This window comes from Leguminivora glycinivorella, chromosome 10 (assembly GCF_023078275.1).
Source record: "Leguminivora glycinivorella isolate SPB_JAAS2020 chromosome 10, LegGlyc_1.1, whole genome shotgun sequence".
Lineage (NCBI taxonomy): Eukaryota > Metazoa > Arthropoda > Insecta > Lepidoptera > Tortricidae > Leguminivora > Leguminivora glycinivorella.
In genome coordinates, this window is record NC_062980.1 from 23245462 (window position 1) to 23268502 (window position 23041).

At 36.1% G+C, this 23041-nt stretch overlaps 1 protein-coding gene across 2 annotated transcripts in view; it reads left to right on the plus strand.

The window, feature by feature from the left end:
- LOC125230266 overlaps nucleotides 1-23041 on the plus strand; it is a 70239-nt gene that overhangs the window by 40887 nt on the left and 6311 nt on the right. The window contains exon 2 of one of the 2 annotated variants that reach the window (XM_048135374.1): nucleotides 21218-21327. In XM_048135374.1, coding sequence (XP_047991331.1) covers nucleotides 21220-21327 — 108 coding nt within the window. In that variant the 5' untranslated portion in view covers nucleotides 21218-21219. Of the gene's footprint in view, nucleotides 1-21176; nucleotides 21328-23041 lie in introns of those variants that run through there. The other variant, XM_048135373.1, reaches the window with a different exon arrangement.

Here is a 23041-nt window from a genome sequence, read left to right on the forward strand (position 1 = left end):
TAGTATATACGAATAATTATTATCAATAACTTCTAGTGGGCCAATCAGATCTAAATATATTTTTTCAAACGCATAGGTAGCCGTAGTTGTAATAACCATGGGCTCCTTTGTTGGAATAGAATACTTGTATTTTTGACATTTGTCACAACTCCTTACAAAATTCCGTATGTCTTCCTCCATATTAGGCCAAAAGTAATATTTTTTAACGTTGTTATACATCCGTCTCATGCCCGCGTGGCCACTAGTGGGTAAGAGATGGAAGTCGTTTAATATTACCTTCCTTTGATCTTTGTCGTCTACTCTAATTAAATCTTTTAAGATGCATATTTTTAAAGATGAATTGCAATCTGATTTTTTAAATTCATGCAATAACTTATCTATGAAAACATTATTATTTTTAGTTTTCTTGATATATAATACGTCGACGTTTATTTTAGTACAAAAATTATCTAGCTCTTTCACAAATTCGCCTGGCGAGAGTTGCGATGAAGAATCTAGTAATTTAATATATAATATTTTCTTGATAGAATCATAGAGAAATATTTTATTTTCACTAGGCGCTTGTATTTGCCTCCGTCTTTTAAGTAATTCTTGCCTTGATAAAAATTGTATTTCTACTGACTCCTTAGGTTTACTATGTGTTTCCACGATTTTCGGTTGATCAGGCCGATTATCTGTAGAATCAATAGGCTGCCTAGAAGTAGCAGAAATTTTCCTAGCCTGGGGACCTAGTCATGACATACATATCTTTATTCATTTCTTTTAATTCTTCGCTATCTAAACAAATACGCGACAATGCATCGTGTAACTAAACCTCCGCTCACCTTACTTATCTACTTACTTACTTGACTAACCAACATTATAGCTAACCCCCCTTTAAATATACCCCTTAAATTTGGCCTTGTGATCGTCTAGCGTGAATAAGTAGAACCCTTCGATGTGAACCGCGATAACCTAGATCCTTTAATGAGTATCAGCTGTATTTTTGACTAATATTTAAATTTTTATTTATTTATATTTTAAAGAAGAATAAAGGTTATTGTAGCATAATAATAAAGTGTTATAGAAGAGTATTTTATCAGATTTAGGCCTAGAAAGTTATGAGTGAGAAAATTAATGACGTGATGAAGGAATTTTAGAATAAAAGTTAGTGAGTGAAACATACATGAAATAAATATTAAAAAATATTTTAGAAAACATCGGCTACGCTCTATTTTCGATTCCGGTTTGGGGTGAGAACTTGCGATACCGTCTGGAATCCTTAGGCCCAATCAAACCACATTATCGGGCATCCTAAGCAAGTAAGCCTGAAGGGCTATCTATCTACAAACTAACCCCCTTTTTGTTTTGTTTCTTGTCCCTAGCTAAACCCCCCGTTCCCCAATACTGCTAATAGACCATAACTTCTCGATCTTTCTAATGTTTTATCGAAACACCGAGCAGTTGCTAACTTTTGTAAAAAATAAGTAAGTCAAACTTTTCTAAGCTTTAGACTTTCCATCAGTGGACGGCGCTCGCATGCCACTGGGCCCTATAACAAACAAATCCTTTTATTCCAAAGACAGTTTGTTTCCCTAGCCAATTTGATAGAATTTACCTTGAAAAACTAGTTAGCAACACTAAGTGTCCCGCTGCCACACCGAAAGATCAGAAATTGCTACCACAATTATTAATTTCACTCAAATAAATTAAGTAATAAGAGATTTTATAAATTACCAGTTTTACCACATATTTTAAGATAGTAAACACCACATTTGAAGTCCATTTAACCCATATAAATAGTAGTAGTTAAATTATTTCTCCACAATACACGTTGACCAATTATATTCCAAGACCAATCATAAAAGAACTCTACTTTCATAGAAATAGTGTGTGACTTTACCCTAGTCCTATCGTTTTCCCTACTCTAGCATATCTGAAACACAGACCATCACTTACCATAGATCTAATGTTCAGAATATGCACAAGTGTATCCCTACCATAAGCTGTACAGTTCAGCCAGCGAAGCTGAGATAGGCAACCTATAGGCTTGAGTTCTGATCCCCCCCTCTGCTTTTGCCCGCGGGCTAGGGTAGCAGAGGGTAGATCGCCCTATCCGTGTATATATCCAGTATTCTAGGACACACCAGTACCAGCCACATGGGAGACCCAGCTGCGATCAACTTTACTTAGATGTGGATCGATCACAACCGAAATCCCCAGCAACCAACGCCAGCATGGACTAGAGCACCGAGTAAATAAATATATATAAATATAGGACCCCAGCCTCAAATACTGCCGACTTCAGTGAGCAAGGATTACTCCTAATGTCTTTCGTCAATCGTGAAAGTCCTCACTTCCATCTAACAGTTGGACTCTTTGAGACCGGTGAGAAAGTACGCCTTTTGTAAGTATAAATAAGGCGCCCAAGCCCTCCACTTGGAACAAAAGACCCCTAAACGCCTCTTATTTGACACCGTAAGGGAAGAAGCGCCTAGCCGGACAACAGTCTGTCACAAACAATGATCTGGCTTATAACTTTCACAAAATAACCCCATAGAAAATTACTAAATTCAATTTTACTGACCAACTAAACAAACGAGTGAAGTTTCCTTTACGTGCTATAATCTAAGCTTAGTTTTGCAAGAATTACTCCCTACAAAACCAAACACAGACTTATCTCCAAGCACCAGCCATACATCGACCCAGTCTTTGTATTGCTTAACGGCACTCAAGAAACAAAGCACAGAAAACTTCACTATACACATCAATTTAAATGTAACACTACACTATAAATAGAACACTAAAATAACCCCACAACTGACAGTAAAGCAATTCCACCATAGGTCTAAGTTCAACTGTACGACGATATTGTCCCCGCACAATCAAACAAAGACACAATTTCAAAGTTTACAATCACTTAGAATAATTTCCAAGTAAAAACAAACAGAGAAATAATAGCAGAACAACTTCACTCATCAGTATAACACACGAAAGCCAGAGACACTGTTAGTCTTGTAGATATTTTAAGAATGACGCGCGTCGGCTCGCTCCGACCCTTTTATAGATTCTATCTCCGACTTCCGACTTCCGACATCCGACTTCCGACTTCTGACATCCGACTTCCGACTTCTGACATTCGACTTCCGACTTCTGACATTCGACTTCCGACTTCTGACATCGGACTTCCGACTTCTGACATCGGACTTCCGACTTCTGACATCGGACTTCCGACAAGATGGCTACTCAATCGTGTGCTTTGTTTACTAAGTCTTATGCCCTATGCATTAGAGTTCATGATTAACACACGGATGTTTGCTTATCAACACGTGCCGAGTACACGTGTTTTAGAGAGAGACAGAGCTATTGATATTGATACCTATGTAGTCCAATAGTGGAGCGATTCGCAAATATTTTTACGTAAATATTATTTTGTGGAACATTCTTATTTATTTTGTAAGTAATTTCGCAATGAAATATTTTATCTGTTACTAAATGTTACATTGAATGATATATTCAGGAAGTATAATAATCAATATTAGTCATTATTACCTCTCTGACTCGTAATTGGAACCAAGACATAATATCGGAACGTTACGCAGCTGACAACTGTCAGTGTCAGTATTCCGTCCATGTGAACGTAGTTTGTTGATAAATACGGTTTTCCAACCTGTTTTGCATTAAATAATAGTGAATTTTATCAGTGATGACGTAACTGAACATGTGATTAACCATCAAAGACATTATTTGTTAAAATATTCAATGAAATCCCGAAGGAAATATGCACCAAAAAGTTGGTCAAGGAAAAGTTGATTCGCCGTAAGTTTTATATGTAATAACGAGTCCATTTCCTCGTCATAGACGCTTGTTCTGTTACAACTCGCCCCCAAGATTGACTATTTTTTACAAATTACAAAGTAGTTTTGTAAAAAATTGCAATCTGATCTAGCAAAAGAAGCAATAAAACTGAATAAAAGAATAAAAGAAAAATATTTCTAGATCAGTCGGAAATATCCCTCCATTTCTAATCGTGTAGTGTGTATTCCAATACTATGCAACTGCTAGCGACTCAGTTTTGAAATCAGCTCATTAGAATCTCGACAATGAACCATGATAACCCCTTTCTCAGAGTCCACGCATCGCCAGGGATACCAGGTTGTGAATCTGATAGGTCCTACTAACCCGTTCTTGCTAGCTCGTTCCCCGGTCGCGGCGAATATTCATTCCATCCACACTGTTGGACCGGAATAATTATCGTAATAATTTCAACGAGTTCACAATAACTTCCCACGCAATTACGAAGAAACCTTTAGAGCTCTCATTATAAGTCCAGAGCCTTCAATCTCCATTGTCGGAACTCAAACCAATTCCTCTACCTAATCACTCCAGCCACATGTCTTGGCGCATGTCTCATACTTGAATAAAATATACTGACTTAAGATCTGTTTGGATGTGTTTTTTTTTTTTTTATAAAACAAACCTTAAATGACATAAGCATGTACCTCAACTCGGTACCATATCATGATCAAATGAAGAAATGATTTGATGATACTAAACTTCACATATTTGAACACATAACAAGGAAACAAATATTGAAAAGAGCCTCGTTCTCACTAGACGATTTTGGCCCTTTTATTTATGTCGATTGTCAAATACATCCCATTCAAGATGAGGTGTGTGGATTCAGTGTGGGTCTTATTACCTTGTGTAGTTAGTAGTCACAAAAATCTACCCTTGAAATGGGTCGAATCCATTGGATTTTAACCTAACCAATAAGAATTTTATGACTAATGTGTTCCCAAAATCCCCCCCTTGTTTGTTCCCCACAAATTCCGACCAAACTAGTTTTGACCACTTTCCAGCGCTGTCTGTCCGTATCAATCCACTCATTCCATAAAAAAAAAATCATTCAAGACACACATCATTCAGTCATTCATCCCATTCAAAACATTCTTACATCTATAAACATTCATCATATCTAAATTATTCACACACACACACACAATGTAACCATTCTTACTTCCTCATTCGCTCTTTCACTCGATCTCAACAGAAAGCCAACGCTTTTAAAAGTAATCAAAATAAAGAATAAAAATGGAAATAAAATTACACAATAACCTCAAAAATTCACGTATCCCATTTTACCCCACTCTACCCTGACTCGAAGGCAAAGAAAATTTCAATTTATTTATGATAGGTTTCATTTTATACATCTATATTTAATTTTATAAAATAATTACTAACCGCAAACAATTTGACAATGTGTGAAAATTGTTTGATGCACATACTAAAAATAAAATGTTCGTACGAAGAAAACGTTACATTTTATGTTCACATTTTAATTAGAGTCAATTACTGTAAGGACACTACCCTACTTTCAATTTTCCTGTCTTTGTTCATTATTACATTCCTCAGTGCAAAATTGATAGCATAAAATGCAAAAAATTATAAAAGTAAGTAAGCAAAAAAAGAATAGTGGCCCTCCCTACTCTGATCTTTGTCTGATAAAATCGTTATGCTTAGAAACGAGGATTTGCACTGATGCCAACCAACATCGTACAGTATACCACCCTATATAATGTAATAAATGATAACGCATAAATAATAAATATCACTGCTAACTGTAATAACTAAAATGAAAAATAGCTTATCCACCGATCTCGATTTTCCTAACGTCTACCCCAGGCAGACTAGATACTATATGTCCAATTATGATTATATTAAAAGAATCCAACCATACAATGAATGTTCAATACATTCTCTATACAAAAAAAAATTAAAAAAAAATTGTTGTCCACATAATGAACCGACTTCTTTATCTAGATAATAAAAAAAATCCGTATTATAGATTTACATCCACCATACACCACTTTATAATCCTAGGAATGAAACTACTAAATGACAGTGAAACTTTACGATGGGCTAGCCAATAAGGCCCTTTATCACACAGATCACTATAGAAATAAAATTAATTTTAGTCAAAATTTTGACTTCTACCACCCTGATAATAATAACACTGCATCTCAATAAAATTTTGAAGAACTCACGACGCATTTAAAATAATGATAATGATGATGATGATAGGAAAGAAAAATAATAATGTACCACATAAGTATGCCACACTGAAAGAAAACTTTTACTAAATGGTCAATGACTTGTAACCAATGTACACATAAAATTTACATTACACATCATGTAATGTTCATAATAAACGCATAATACAATTTTGCAAAAGAAAAGTAATTGCAGTTTTGAAGTGGTTTTGATATTTTCAATTTTTTCCCCGCAAAATATGATGTATCCTTAATTTTGATATGGTTTTGATATTTTTTGTAAAATATAATGTAACATCAAATTTGATGTGGTTTTGATAAAATATATTCCTTTTTTTTTTTCCAAACTATCTGCAAAATTTTATTTTGGTTTTAATTGCCTTATGATAAAATACAAAATGATGGCATAAGTAGGTTCAAAATACTTTTATTTGATTGAATAATAATATAACAAAATAATGATTTTTTTTCTTGAAACGAGCTTAAAACTTGTATTGTCCTATTCTATGTCTTCAATATTGTATAACATGCCCCGAAAGTTTTGTAACCTCAGACAATCCATTCCTTCTTCATGGCATTCGCAGCTGCAGCAAACTTTGCAAATTGTTAACAAACACGACAATGGGCTGAGGAACTTGGTTAAAGTGTCTCTCTTCCTTTTTTCTCCTTCATACTTGGCTAGTTCTATGATGAGTTCTTGAGTAGCTAATGATGATGATTAAATCCTGCTGGCCTCCTGGTAATATTTCAAAATTTTCCAAACTATTCTCTTCTCAGTCGGTATCATAACCCAGGACACCATGAAATCTCTTCCGAAGACACGCTGCACACTTGATCACAATCAGCATAACCGCAAAAGATCCAGTTACTTATTTTTGAACACAGCAAGTAACTTGAAACCAATGAATATTTCTTCAACTCTAAAGTTGGCTAGTCCTTATTTGTCCAATCATTGGTCAAAAAATAAAATATTGCATAAATCGAATATCATAAACACTTGTTATTTCACTAGCGTTACTAAGCATGCACTTAAACACACACTGAAGTTTTCACCGCATGTTTCCACCGTCCTCGCTGATCCACTATGTTCAATGACAGAACACTGCTGTGGTAAGAATCTATCTTAGGTTAAAACTAAAGTTAAAGACTTCCAATAAACAGAGGGAAAGATAAAATAAAAATCACAAGCGTTAAAATATTTTCCAAAAAAAAAAATATGCCAACTAAGGTTGCAGGACCATCTAGATACTTTAACCATATGAGACGTACGTCTCATTTACGTTCACCTACAATTATTATTATTATTATTATTTTTTTCCTCAAGTATGATGTCTGATCGCTAAGTGACTTTAATTTTTCTAACTCAAAAATTACTGCAGACTATAAAACTCCGTCTTGTTTGCTCAATAAAACTAGAATAGGGTAAATTAACTGGGGTTTTGAACACTTACATATATGTATTTTTCTTGATCCTCATTTTCTGTTCCATTCTTCTGTGTAGTGTGGCATAATATGGCACCAATAACAACATAATCATATTGAAAATCTTCAGTAACACGTTGGTCCTATGAGCAGGTGTGAGACCAGGCTCAAAAACTCTTGCCTCTCCGTTCATTTACATCAAACAAGTCGGATACGTCAACTCTAACGTCGCACGAAATATTTCAATGTTCACTTCATGTTTGTCGCGTCCAATTTGTTGTTAACTCTATTTCCATGTACTCAAGTCATGCACTGTTGCACTAACACCTTTTTTAACTGACTAATTATAGCCTAAAACTAATTGAAATTACTATGTTTTCACTAACAGAGCTCTTTGTTTCAAAACGTAGTTAAACCCTCACATTTCTCTACGTCTGATAATAAGACGTCACTAAAAATCACACGTGCTTCTACACAATCAACTATACTAATTATTGGAAGCTACACAACACTGTAATTTCTGTGAAATCGTTTTCTTAAATAAAATTTAATAACTTCGCGCTCAGATTTTTTTCGTAAGGAACTGTCACTGTCAATATTGTCATCCTTAACCGTTTTTTTTTCTTTTACAATTGTCCTCATGGGCGTATAAGGCGTATTTTCATTGTAAACACACTAAAGTGTTTTGTGTAGTCACAAACATTAAATCAACAAAACAATTATTTGATATCATAAATTTAGCCTATCATAATGTTCAAATATTTGACTAGTTATTAGAAATATATAATTGATTTTTTTTTTTTTTCATATTTTATTGAAATCGAACGAAAACTATCGTGTAGGTTTGCCTTTATGCGTAGGAAATTGCGTGTGCGCATCGGTTTACAAAAGTGTGACCAGATTAAAAATATATTGTGAGATTCTTTAAGGATCTAACAGACGGTCGGACCGCACTTGTAAGGGGACATGTGTTAGGCCCTATTTACAAAATACCGTTCAAAATCTACACAACTTGAATAGTTTGATGTGATTTAAGCAATAGAAAATTAAATTAACAAAATCTTTTGTATTTAAATACATCTATTGTATTAATTTTACTATAATGAAGTAGAGAAAAATGAAGTAAAGTTTTGTAAATGACAACACCGGACAATAAATTACTGAATTACTGAATATTTTTTGTCGAAAATTGTATGACCGATCAAGCGTACCAACTTAAAAACAATGATAGTTTGTGTAATGTCACCGATAGAACACCTTTTGGCGAAGATATATGTTATCTGTGGTTAAATTATTTTCTCTAATCTATGTCATGTTTATCGCCAAACCGCTCTATTCGCGAAAGAATGGCAGATCCGTTTTGTTTTCTTTAGCTCATTATTAATTACGTGATCTACAACTAGAATTATTTAAATATTCGCTTTATTTTAATCTGCTTAAACAATACGACAGGCAATTCTGCGCCGACGCCGGTCATGAACCGTCCATATTCGCCATTTTGTCATTTAGCAAACTAAGAAAATGCAAACAAAACATTATTTGCCCTAAACACGCGTTACTTCTAAATAATTTTGTCCACAAAGTGAGCCTGTTTTATCAAATTGAACTCTGAACTGCAATTGCAATGTAATTTTCCGTTAGCGAAAGTGAGGTTACGAAATTGACATGACATTATTGTTGGAAAAAAAAAACGTGAATGCAATGGACATGTGTTTTGTTGTGTTTCTCATCAAGATAATAGAAGAATTTAGTGCTCATACTCATGATCTAATGAGCAAACAGCCCATGCAAAGGATGTCTTATCGGGCTATGCCTCAATTGATAAAGTGAACTAATTGCCTACTTCAAAAGCAGTTTTGCATGAAAGGTAAGCTTTTGTTTTATTATTTGATGTGTTTTCAAACTAGTCGTCGTTTTCGAAACCCAGCAGAACATACTTGCGAACTACAACGACTAGACCGAATATATTGGTGAAATGTTGCTTATTTCATTGTTCTGTCGTCAGATAAGTTAATGATAATAAATTTCCCCACGTTACTCGTACTTTCTGACTTTCACATTGCCTAAGAGGATCTTAAATATTCTAAATGTACGTGAAATAGTCCTAACTGTCAAAATATATTTGCTACTTTCAAAGAGGTTTATATGGTTGTTTGATTTTTCAGTCAACATCTAATTGGAATTTACAATGCCCGATATTTCTACACATCTGCCACAAATTTTATGGAAAACAATATTTATAGAAACTGAACATACCTTGGTTAAACGGTAAGCATTAAAATTATATCTTTGACTAATTTACTTGACCTAGGTCTCCTAACTGTACTTGGAACTTGTAATGTTGTTTCCGTTCCAACCAATAAAATTTCTCAAGCTTATGGATTATGGAAAGCAATATTTGTAGGACCTCAAATGAATGTCATGACATTTAAAAATAGGCATTGAAACTTGTCCAAACTTTAATTTTGTATTTTTGGATACTTAAATAAAATTATGTAGACTAAAAATCCAGACTTAGCATAAATTTTGTTTGTGTTACAATGAGTTTAAATAGTTTATGTATTAATTTTCAGTATATGAAATGGATTATCATCATTGAAGAACATCAACCAGCTGTCGGCAATGTGCAGGTGGACTGAGGAATTTTCCGGTGTGTCTTTTTATGGACTGTACTCCGTCTTAGCACAATTCCCAAGTAAGTACAAAAAATCATAGCCACTAAACAGCTACTTTTTAAACTTAATTAACTCTACTTAGTGAGTAAAACGACTTGGCAGGAAATTTTACATAGAAACATGGATATGGTTGTTCTTCTTTTTTTTTTTTTCTTAACCATGAATGGCCTAGATAAACATAAACAATCTTAATGATACGTATTTATAAATAAGATTCCTTAAACATACATACACCCTTTTTTAACTAATCTTTCAATATGTACAATTTCAGGTTTTACCCGAGAGGCCATGCTTCAGGTTGGACCGTCTTCCATATATCTACTGACTTCATATAAATGAAAGGTACTTATGTTTTATTATAATAACATGTTCTAATTATTAAATTTAAAAGTGAACAGCTCATGGCATTAATAATATTATATTTAGAAAATTTAGTTGCGAGGGATAGCGATGACTATAGCGATGAAGTGAAAATTAAACTTATACTTACTTTATTGGCTAAGTAAACTCATTATTAACTTATTTATGTACTAACTCATGTAGATATGAACTGCAAAGCAGAGGTTCTCAAACTTTTTAATATTTTTTTTTCTTTTGTAAATTTTTTAGTATGCGTTGTTTTTTCTGACACAATATTTCTCACGGGCGTGTCTTAGTTCCAGAATTAAGCGACGCGCCCCCGTGAGTAGATAAATGAAATAATATTGAACCCAATTTGGCAGAACCTAACTCTAAAACTAAACCCTTTTATTTCTTATAATATATGAACATTTCTAATGTCTGACTATTCCTTTCAGTCTCGCTGATCTGCACTACCAGCTCATGTTCAACGTTACTGAACAACAAAGTAATCCGACAATCAGACTGGACCCGGTCATGTTAGGTAAGTTTACATACTTAATGCGTACCACATACTACATACTTTTTCTGAACCTCAGTAAAATATGGTTTTATAATGATAATAGTGCTTATTATCTATGCCTACTTAACAGGAATATTACAAATTTCAATCAATTTTCATGAAATTCATTAAGCAATTGTGACAATGATCAAGCAGTGGTGGAGTTAGGGTATGGCGAGGTACGACCTCCCAGATGCTGGTAATTCTAATATTTCGTAGGATATGTTTGACATGGTTGTAATGAAGTACAGTATGTTGGCATACTCCTGACTTGTGAAATATTGTATAAAAGCTGTGTACACAATCTACCGAACATAATAATTGTATGGTTTTACACTTACTATTTTAGACTAGCCTACAGCTTATCATGTGAGGTAACGAACTCATGTCATATGGAGCTATTAAAAATCTTATTTATACATACATACCTATTTGTATTACTACAGTAAAAATATATACGTATAGAAAGTTGAAATTCGTACAGTGGATTTCATTTATTGAAATAATTGGCAGATATAGGCTATGGTGACCTCTCACCATCAAGAGGGACATATGCTTGTTTCCTACGGATGTAATATGAAAATATATGATGACTTATAAGCTAATGAACTAAATTAGTCCTAACATGATTAATACGTATATCTTAACAGACAGAAACCTGTTCTTCTCACGGCTGCGCTACAGTGACAATATTTGGTACAAACCGTACAAACAATATGGCAAATTATTGTATGATGTATGAAATCCTGTCAGCCAAATTTTAGATTATAGAGTTACAACTGAAATGCAAACAAACCATCCATCGAAGGATGTACTTGTCATAGTACCACATGCGTGTAGCTATTCAGTATTCATAGAAAAATGGCGGGACGCCCCATATAATATTGTACTTCAGCGCGACAATAAATAATCGCGCCCCCATAGCAATTAGACTAGAGCCTATCTTCTTGTATTACTAGGTCTTAAATCTAGGGCTTAGGTATCCTGGATTATTTTAGGAAAATCATCTTACATCTAGACTATGATAGCGACCTATTTAATGTTCTAACTAGTAGTTACACTGCCTATGGATGAAGTACTGTATAACAGGCGCCTACTAAGAATATACATATTAGAGTGTTCATGGACTATATAAGACAGCATCGAAGCTGCCAGACGCTGCGATGTGAAGCGCAAATGTGATGTAAAGCTTTCAAAATAGCCCTGAAGATGGCAGAGCCTGTTAAGAAAATATACTGGGCCGATAGAGCACAATTTGTTTTGACATGAAATTCTATTGCTATTATACATAGTGTACACACTTATGTTTCCAATTCCGATTACTAGGTGGGAAACTCTTCTAAACTACTACAGCTCCGCGCCTTCTTTTATTTTAGGTACATGAATATTTTTTCTATAAGTACCTAGTATTTTACGTACTAGCCCCGCCTATACAACAGCCATAAAAAACATACATTAAGGCACAGAATAAATAATAGTACTACACATAGGCGCAAGGAAACGTTAAGTTGCGCCAATGCCAACAATTGCTACGTAGCAATGCAACCCGAATCGCCTATTGGGGACGATGTTTAACCACTACGACTATGAACTAATTTCCTAGAAATATTTTTTGTCTTAGTTTACTACGCTACTTTACTTTTATTACTATGTTTTTTTTTTAGATACCAGTGGAAGGAGATGAACATACAATTGACTCCGCATCGATGCATGACTTCGCCCGGAACGCGGCAAGAACCAACAATGGAAGAAAAACTACAGACGTGTTTATTAACAATAAAGTTATTTTTGTTTTTATGAAATAGCGATTGAATAAAAATATTAGGTATATGAGTTTTATTTAGAGATGAAATAAGTCAGGAAATACAGCACACCCACTCGTTTTCACAACAACAAATGTAGCCTGGTAAGGCTAATTCCTATTATTTATTTATAAACCTTGGTATCCAAGATGTGTTCTACAGAGCACATCTTAGATCCTGGTCACGGCACCAAATGTAACTAAACCTCCGCTCACCTTACTTATCTACTTACTTACTTGACTAACCAACATTATAGCTAACCCCCCTTTAAATATACCCCTTAAATTTGGCCTTGTGATCGTCTAGCGTGAATAAGTAGAACCCTTCGATGTGAACCGCGATAACCTAGATCCTTTAATGAGTATCAGCTGTATTTTTGACTAATTTTTAAATTTTATTTATTTATATTTTAAAGAAGAATAAAGGTTATTGTAGCATAATAATATAGTGTTATAGAAGAGTATTTTATCAGATTTAGGCCTAGAAAGTTATGAGTGAGAAAATTAATGACGTGATGAAGGAATTTTAGAATAAAAGTTAGTGAGTGAAACATACATGAAATAAATATTAAAAAATATTTTAGAAAACATCGGCTACGCTCTATTTTCGATTCCGGTTTGGGGTGAGAACTTGCGATACCGTCTGGAATCCTTAGGCCCAATCAAACCACATTATCGGGCATCCTAAGCAAGTAAGCCTGAAGGGCTATCTATCTACAAACTAACCCCTTTTTTATTTTGTTTCTTTTCCCTAGCTAAACCCCCCTTTTCCCCAATACTGCTAATAGACCATAACTTCTCGATCTTTCTAATGTTTTATCGAAACACCGAGCAGTTGCTAACTTTTGTAAAAAAAAATAAGTAAGTCAAACTTTTCTAAGCTTTAGACTTTCCATCAGTGGACGGCGCTCGCATGCCACTGGGCCCTATAACAAACAAATCCTTTTATTCCAAAGACAGTTTGTTTCCCTAGCCAATTTGATAGAATTTACCTTGAAAAACTAGTTAGCAACACTAAGTGTCCCGCAGCCACACCGAAAGATCAGAAATTGCTACCACAATTATTAATTTCACTCAAATAAATTAAGTAATAAGAGATTTTATAAATTACCAGTTTTACCACATATTTTAAGATAGTAAACACCACATTTGAAGTCCATTTAACCCATATAAATAGTAGTAGTTAAATTATTTCTCCACAATACACGTTGACCAATTATATTCCAAGACCAATCATAAAAGAACTCTACTTTCATAGAAACAGTGTGTGACTCTACCCTAGTCCTATCGTTTTCCCTACTCTAGCATATCTGAAACACAGACCATCACTTACCATAGATCTAATGTTCAGAATATGCACAAGTGTATCCCTACCATAAGCTGTACAGTTCAGCCAGCGAAGCTGAGATAGGCAACCTATAGGCTTGAGTTCTGATCCCCCCCTCTGCTTTTGCCCGCGGGCTAGGGTAGCAGAGAGTAGATCGCCCTATCCGTGTATATATCCAGTATTCTAGGACACACCAGTACCAGCCACATGGGAGACCCAGCTGCGATCAACTTTACTTAGATGTGGATCGATCACAACCGAAATCCCCAACAACCAACGCCAGCATGGACTAGAGCACCGAGTAAATAAATATATATATATATAGGACCCCAGCCTCAAATACTGCCGACTTCAGTGAGCAAGGATTACTCCTAATGTCTTTCGTCAATCGTGAAAGTCCTCACTTCCATCTAACAGTTGGACTCTTTGAGACCGGTGAGAAAATACGCCTTTTGTAAGTATAAAAAGGCGCCCAAGCCCTCCACTTGGAACAAAAAGACCCCTAAACGCCTCTTATTTGACACCGTAAGGGAAGAAGCGCCTAGCCGGACAACAGTCTGTCACAAACAATGATCTGGCTTATAACTTTCACAAAATAACCCCATAGAAAATTACTAAATTCAATTTTACTGACCAACTAAACAAACGAGTGAAGTTTCCTTTACGTGCTATAATCTAAGCTTAGTTTTGCAAGAATTACTCCCTACAAAACCAAACACAGACTTATCTCCAAGCACCAGCCATACATCGACCCAGTCTTTGTATTGCTTGACGGCACTCAAGAAACAAAGCACAGAAAACTTCACTATACACATCAATTTAAATGTAACACTACACTATAAATAGAACACTAAAATAACCCCACAACTGACAGTAAAGCAATTCCACCATAGGTCTAAGTTCAACTGTACGACGATATTGTCCCCGCACAATCAAACAGAGACACAATTTCAAAGTTTACAATCACTTAGAATAATTTCCAAGTAAAAACAAACAGAGAAATAATAGCAGAACAACTTCACTCACCAGTATAACACACGAAAGCCAGAGACACTGTTAGTCTTGTAGATATTTTAAGAATGACGCGCGTCGGCTCGCTCCGACCCTTTTATAGATTCTATCTCCGACTTCCGACTTCCGACATCCGACTTCCGACTTCTGACATCCGACTTCCGACTTCTGACATTCGACTTCCGACTTCTGACATTCGACTTCCGACTTCTGACATCGGACTTCCGACTTCTGACATCGGACTTCCGACTTCTGACATCGGACTTCCGACAAGATGGCTACTCAATCGTGTGCTTTGTTTACTAAGTCTTATGCCCTATGCATTAGAGTTCACGATTAACACACGGATGTTTGCTTATCAACACGTGCCGAGTACACGTGTTTTAGAGAGAGACAGAGCTATTGATATTGATACCTATGTAGTCCAATAGTGGAGCGATTCGCAAATATTTTTACGTAAATATTATTTTGTGGAACATTCTTATTTATTTTGTAAGTAATTTCGCAATGAAATATTTTATCTGTTACTAAATGTTACATTGAATGATATATTCAGGAAGTATAATAATCAATATTAGTCATTATTACCTCTCTGACTCGTAATTGGAACCAAGACATAATATCGGAACGTTACGCAGCTGACAACTGTCAGTGTCAGTATTCCGTCCATGTGAACGTAGTTTGTTGATAAATACGGTTTTCCAACCTGTTTTGCATTAAATAATAGTGAATTTTATCAGTGATGACGTAACTGAACATGTGATTAACCATCAAAGACATTATTTGTTAAAATATTCAATGAAATCCCGAAGGAAATATGCACCAAAAAGTTGGTCAAGGAAAAGTTGATTCGCCGTAAGTTTTATATGTAATAACGAGTCCATTTCCTCGTCATAGACGCTTGTTCTGTTACAATCGGCCGGCGCGTTATCCGACCCCTTGACATATTCAACTTTGAAATTGTACTCCTCAAGCGCGAGCCTGAACTTGAGTAAACGGCTAGAAGGATCGCGCATGCTAAACAAGTAAACCAATGGTTTATGATCCGTCCTAATTATGAACTTACGCCCATATAAATAAGGTCTGAAATGCTTAATGCTCCACAATATTCCTAGCAATTCCTTTTCCACAGTAGGGTAGCGTTTTTCGGCTTTATTTAAGGTTCTACTGGCAAATGCTACTGGCCTATTGTCAAAATTACTTAAAGTAGAACCAAGCGCGTACCCTGACGCATCAGTTTGGAGAATAAACGTATTTTTCTCTGAAAAATCTGGGTATTGTAAGACGGGCGCGGTTGTTATAGCTTGTTTTAAGTTTTCAAAAGATTTTTGACAGTTAACATCCCAATTAAATTCTACATTTTTGCGAGATAAATGATTTAATGGCAAAGCTATTTGTGCAAAATTACGGATAAACTTACGATAATAATTAGCGAATGCTACAAATCTTTTCACTTGGTCAGAGTTCGTTGGCGTTGGATAATTTTTAATTGCACTTATCTTTTCTGGATCAGGTAATATACCGTCAGATGACACTACGTGTCCTAAGTATAATATTTCTTTCTTCAAGAAATTGCACTTACTCGGATTTAGCTTAAGGTTGACTTTTCGTAGTCTTTTAAAGACATCCATTAAATTGAAATTATGGTTATCTAGATTTTTCCCAAAAACTATCAAGTCGTCTAAATAAATTAAGCATTTGTCATAGGTTAAGCCCGACATAGCTATATTCATCATTCTAGAAAAAGAATTGGGGGATGTTTTTAACCCTTGGGGCATGCGAGTCATGCGGTACTGACCTGAATTGAAAGCTGTATAGTTTCGGCTATTTTCGTCTAAGTTACACTGATAATATCCGTTTGCTAAATCTAAATGTGTGAAATATACGCTACCAGATAAAGAGTCAATAATTTCAGTAATGTTAGGAAGTGGAAATTTATCATCTTGAATGCAATTATTTAGTTTACGGTAATCAATAACGATACGCCATTTTTTCTCACCATTTTTGTCTTTCTTTTTAGGAACTAATAGAAGTGGGCTAGACCACTCACTTGAGCACTTCTCTATTATACCTTCCTTGAGCATATTGTCTAACTGGGTATTTATAATTGATTTCTGGGCATAAGGCAACCTGTAGGGCTTTGTATATATAGGGCTAATATTGTCTTTCAATGTTATTGAGTGATTGTAAATATCTGTTGTTGTTAACTTATCCCCGGGCAAATAAAAAATATCGGAAAATTTTGCACATAAGTTTTCTATGGAGATTTGCTCTTCTTTATTAAGATTTTGTAAATTTAAATGAGAAAACAATTCCTTTACGCGATCAACATTTTTTGAGTCACAATTGTCAAAACAGCAAATATCATAATCACTCGCTTTATGTATAACTAGTCGTATTTCATCTAATTTAATCTCCTTTTCTGTTGTGTTTAGAATTTTTACAGGTAATTTTCCATTAAAAGGCCTAACAATTGAACTTGCCAAAAATATACCGTCCTGTAGTTCTGATGAACATATTACGCAATCTTCCTGTAAGTCAGTCGTAAGAAAATGTAATGATTCAGTCCTGGGGGGGAGAATGAAATGTGTTTGAACATCTTGCAAAGGTATGCGTACTATATCATTATTACTTGGTACTACTAATCTCAATTCCATTCTCTGTAGATCTAAGTTAGACTGATATTTTTTAAGAAAATCATAGCCTATAATTCCGTCCCATTTGATAGGTAAATCTTGAAAAATATAAAACTTATGTTGAAATATGTAGTCACGTTCACACAATTCAACGTAAGCATATCCGATTGCTTGTTTTGTTCCACCGATTCCATTAATAATTAAGTCGTCTTTATAAATCGGTATATCTAATTTCAAAGCCGTCGCTAATTTCAAAGCACATAATGATGCGCCAGTGTCACATAACCATATGGGAATTTTATTTTTCACTTTAAAATAAATTGTGCAAGTATTTTCACATGCAAATATAAATTCTTTATTCACGAAAAAACTGATTCGGCTCAATATTTTTATGAGTTTCGTTCACAAAAATGCGTTCGTTGCGATATCCATTGTTTCCACGAAAAGTGTTTGACTTACCTCGGTTCCCCTGTATGTTTCGGCCTCGATGACCGCCCTGGAACTGGTAGCCTCCTCTGCCAGCTCCTCTGCCTCTGTTGTATCCTCCTGATGTTTGGGCTGGGTGGTGTTGAGTCCAAGCACCTGAGGGACTGTACTGCGTCCTCGCACCAGTAGTAGGGTAGTGCAATTGTCCTCTGTAAGAAGAGCCTCGCCCTCGACTGTAGCCTCTACTGAAATAAGTATTTTTACGTTGATTATTGAAGGCGTATACTTCACCTGTCGTATTATTTGAGTGCGTCTCCTCATCCTTCGCACCCTGTATAGCATCCTTTAAAGACGCGTAGTCACGTGCCGCAATAATAGTACTCACTCGACGATTGCGCAATCCGTCGGCAAATCGTTTTATTGCCTGTTTTTCATTTAATCCTTTTAATATATTAAATGATTTTGAGTCTCCGTCTGATTGCGCGATCGTGAGATCGACAAACATTTTCGACAATTTTTGACCAAAGTCATCAATCGAAAGATCTCCTTGTCTCAGCGTCTGTAATTTATTTTGAATAGCAGTGGCTGATTTCTTAGGCAGCAATAGCTTTTTCATGTCGGCCACTAAAGCTTGAACAGTAGTGTAGGACGAGCTTAATTTCAATTTTGCTACCTGCGTAAGCCTATTTTTTAAGACAAAATTTATAAGCTGTAGCTTCCCGTCACTTTTTAAAGTAGAATCGTAGTACTCAATGGAGTCTATTAATTGATTTATGGCAACTTCATCATCTGTCATTGATGGTATTAATGATAGCGCTATTTTCAAACTAAACTCGTCCATTTTTAATTTTTCTTTAGATATAGCTTTTGAACTTGTATAGGTTTTCTGACAAAAATCCTCTATTTGTTTATACAAATTTCTAATATGCTCGCAAAAAGTTTCAATATCTAATAACCTTTGTCCCGTTATTAATTTGTCATTTATTTCCTTCTTTATTACTTCACAAAGCTTTAAATATTCAGAATAAACTAAAAATGCTTCCTCTAGCTTTAAGTTAAGGACTTCGGATGTCCGTCTATCATAACTAAGTTTAACTAGATAATCTTTTATGCTTTTCAATTCGTTAAATATTTCTTGTAAGTCACTTGACATGTCAGAATAGCATAATATTCAGTTATCTTACAATAGGTACTTATTTAAACCCTAAAATTAAAGAAAATGGAGTTCTATGTATAATAAACGTAACATTACGCACTTTTACCTTAGTTCCGATTTTATGCACGCACTAAATTTCACTGCACTTTTCCGAATACGCGCACTTTACCGTACACACGCTGTGGTCGCTGGGGTGACCTGGGGCACTCGTCGTCCTGATGCTGGATGTACCGGGTCACTCGTTTGCTCTATCCGCTGTGTAGGAGACACCTCGAGCTGGTCCGCACTGATGACAGTGAGCCTCACGCAGATCGCGATTAAAAGATCGACGAAGATTGTATTGAACAATCAAATCTCTTGACCATCTGTCATGGCACTTCTTGTACAGTTTATAGCAGCTGTAGAGTATTCCGATGCCCAAAAATGAGCAAATCACTATCATGACAATACTGATCGATGACAAGTGATATTTCATCTCGTGGAATGGAGCGTCGTTGGCGGATCTTCCTGCGGCGTTTTGGCTAATAAAGACATTTTCTTTCTCTACTCTTGAATTGCACATAATTGTAGCTTTAAATAAAATTGTGATATACGAGTGTGTCGGATCACGTCCTTTAATGCAGTTCTGCACACGCGGCGGCGCGCGAACCCGACACCTCACGTGGCAGGGTCGCCATGTGGTGCGGGAAGTTGGGCGTACAATTAAACACAGTGAATGCGGAATAATGACTAAGGTTTTATTTAATAAACACCTAATTTATAGTAGTACAAATAGCAAGGTTGCATTATTACTTACTTATGAACTAACTCCTTACATGTCATTATTTATCATATACGAGCATAAAAGAAAAACAAGTATTGGTAACATACGATATGACGATTCAGCACCCACCCGATTCAATGAATTCAACGCCTTACGGCTCAGCCACGACATTGGTCTAAGCGCGACAGCAGCGGTGAGCGGCAGCCATACGTGCGAATGAAAAGTCCCATCGCTGTGTCTCGCTCCAATGTATGGCCGCCGCTTACCGCTGCCGCGCTTAGACCAATGTCGTGGCTGAGCCGTTACCCTACTCAAACTAAGTGCAAGGCCTGACTGGACGCTCGGAGCGTTCGGTTCGGCCGGGCGGGCGCGCGCGCGTCCACCCTAAGATGCAGCGTCGACTCAGGACACTTCTATGGCTTATATATTATGTCCTTCAATTGTTTGACATGCACGCGGCACGCCCCGCCCCGTTGAACGCCCAATATGAGCGTGCACTGGCCTTATATAAACAAAAACTAACAATAAACCCGGTTATTGCATGCATACTAACGCCGTGTCTTGCGTGGGCGACGGTCGCGCGACCGTCGCGCGATCGTCGCCGTCGCGTCTCATACTTCCATATCGATAAGGTTTGATTTCGTATGCGTCGCATCGCCGTCGCGCGACCATCGCGCGACCGTCGCCCACGCAAGCCACGGCGTAAGATGCCTATCTACTAAGCGCTGGTAGCCTAGCGGTAAGTACGTGCGACTTTCGTTCCGAAGTTCGAACCCCGGCTCGCACCAATGAGTTTTTCGGAATTTATGTGCGAAATGTCATTTGACATTTGCCAGTCGCTTTTCGGTGAAGGAAAACATCGTGAGGAAACCGGACTAAGTCCAAGGTCTAGTTTACCCTTCGGGTTGGAAGGTCAGATGGCAGTCGCTTTCGTAAAAACTAGTGCCTACGCCAAATCTTGGGATTAGTTGTCAAAAGCGGACCCCAGGCTCGCATGAGCCGTGGCAAATGCCGGGATAACGCAAGGAGGATGATGATGACTAAGATGCCTATCCATTGTGTTTCAGAAATGATGTGCCACAGCCGACTCGGTGCCGTGTGGGTGTTACTGGCAGCCGCTGCGGCCGTGGAACTGTACGACTTTTCGCCAGAAGTCGACAGCGAGATAATGTACCAGGTACTAAAAGACAGGCCGAAATCGAATCCCGCGTCTTCAGTTTAAGACGATACAGGAGGGGTCAATTCTCCATACAAACGCTCTCGACTATTTCCTCCCTGGTTTTTGAAGATAGAGCAATGATTTTTTCAACACAGATTAATATTATTTTCATCTGTGTAGGACCGTTTACATTTTTTTGATATTCTTATTTTTAAAGACGCTTAGAGCCCATCAAAAATTTCCAAAAACGGCCTTATTGATTATGGCGCAAAAAGGTGTGGTATTCAAAATTGGTAACAATTAGCCAAAAAAAAACTAAACGGTCCGACACAGATAATTTCATTGTTATTCAGATTCTTAAATTTCGTTACGATTGATAAAGTTTTGAAGGAGGAAACAGTCGAGAGCGGAACGTCGATTTTAAAGATTTTATCGCAATATCTTTTAACTGAGTTGTTCTGAATGGACAATTTTTTTCGATAAATCTAGTTAATGCTTAAAACACTAGTATATTTTAATTTAACTAAAATTCCCAAATTGAAAGGGGGCTCCTTTCCATTTTAGCATGTGCGCTCCTGTGGCCGTTCGGCTATGACGGCTGATATCTATTTCATTTCTATATTCACTTTAGATTTACTTTGATAACATATGTCGAGTCCTTAACATTTATAAATAATTACTTCAAAAACTAATTCTAAGGCAACTCATTACAAACAACTCAAGTTACAAATGAGCAAGAAGTTTGTCATAACTCTTTCCTAAGTAGGAGCTTTGGATTAATATTATTAATATAGTTAAGTGCCAAGAAACATAAGGAAATGGCAGAAAATTAATGGTATGTATTACTTTAGTAGCGCCCGCTATTTATATATAAGGGTGAATCAACTTTTCTTTGCCAGCAAAATGTGTGATACTATACAGCACGACCACGGATGATTTTATTAATTCTGATGCGGTACAAATTCACGAAAAAAAATGTACTTTTTTGTACTGACGTTTAAAAAAAATGTACCCTTATGATTTTGGAGTTTCGACATAGGGCCCGGGGTCGTGCTAGGTAGGTACTCCCTGGCACGACCACACTATATTTAATGAGATTTTAAATTTCTGTTGCAGTACAAATTCACGAAAAAAAATGTACTTTTTTGTACTTACCTTTTAAAAAAAAAATACCCTCATGGTTTCGGAGTTTTGACATGGGGTGTGGTCGTGCTAGATAGGTGGTACTTCCTGGCACGACCACACTATATTTATGTTTAATTTGATGGTCAAATGAATACTAAACAAGTGTTTTGAAATTGTACTATGTAAATTACTTCAAAAACTTAGTGCGGTCGTGCCAGGGAGTACCTATCTAGCACGACCTCAACCCATGTCGAAACTCCGAAACTATGAGGGTACTTTTTATAAAAAGGTAAGTACAGAAAAGTACATTTTTTTTCGTGAATTTGTACCACTACAGAAATTTAAAAAATCATTAAATATAGTGTGGTCGTGCCAGGAAGTACCACCTATCTAGCACGACCACACCCCATGTCAAAACTCCGAAACCATGAGGGTATTTTTTTTAAAAGGTAAGTACAAAAAAGTACATTTTTTTTTGTGAATTTGTACTGCAACAGAAATTTAAAATCTCATTAAATATAGTGTGGTCGTGCCAGGGAGTACCTACCTAGCACGACCACGGGCCCTATGTCAAAACTCCAAAATCATAAAGGTACATTTTTTTTAA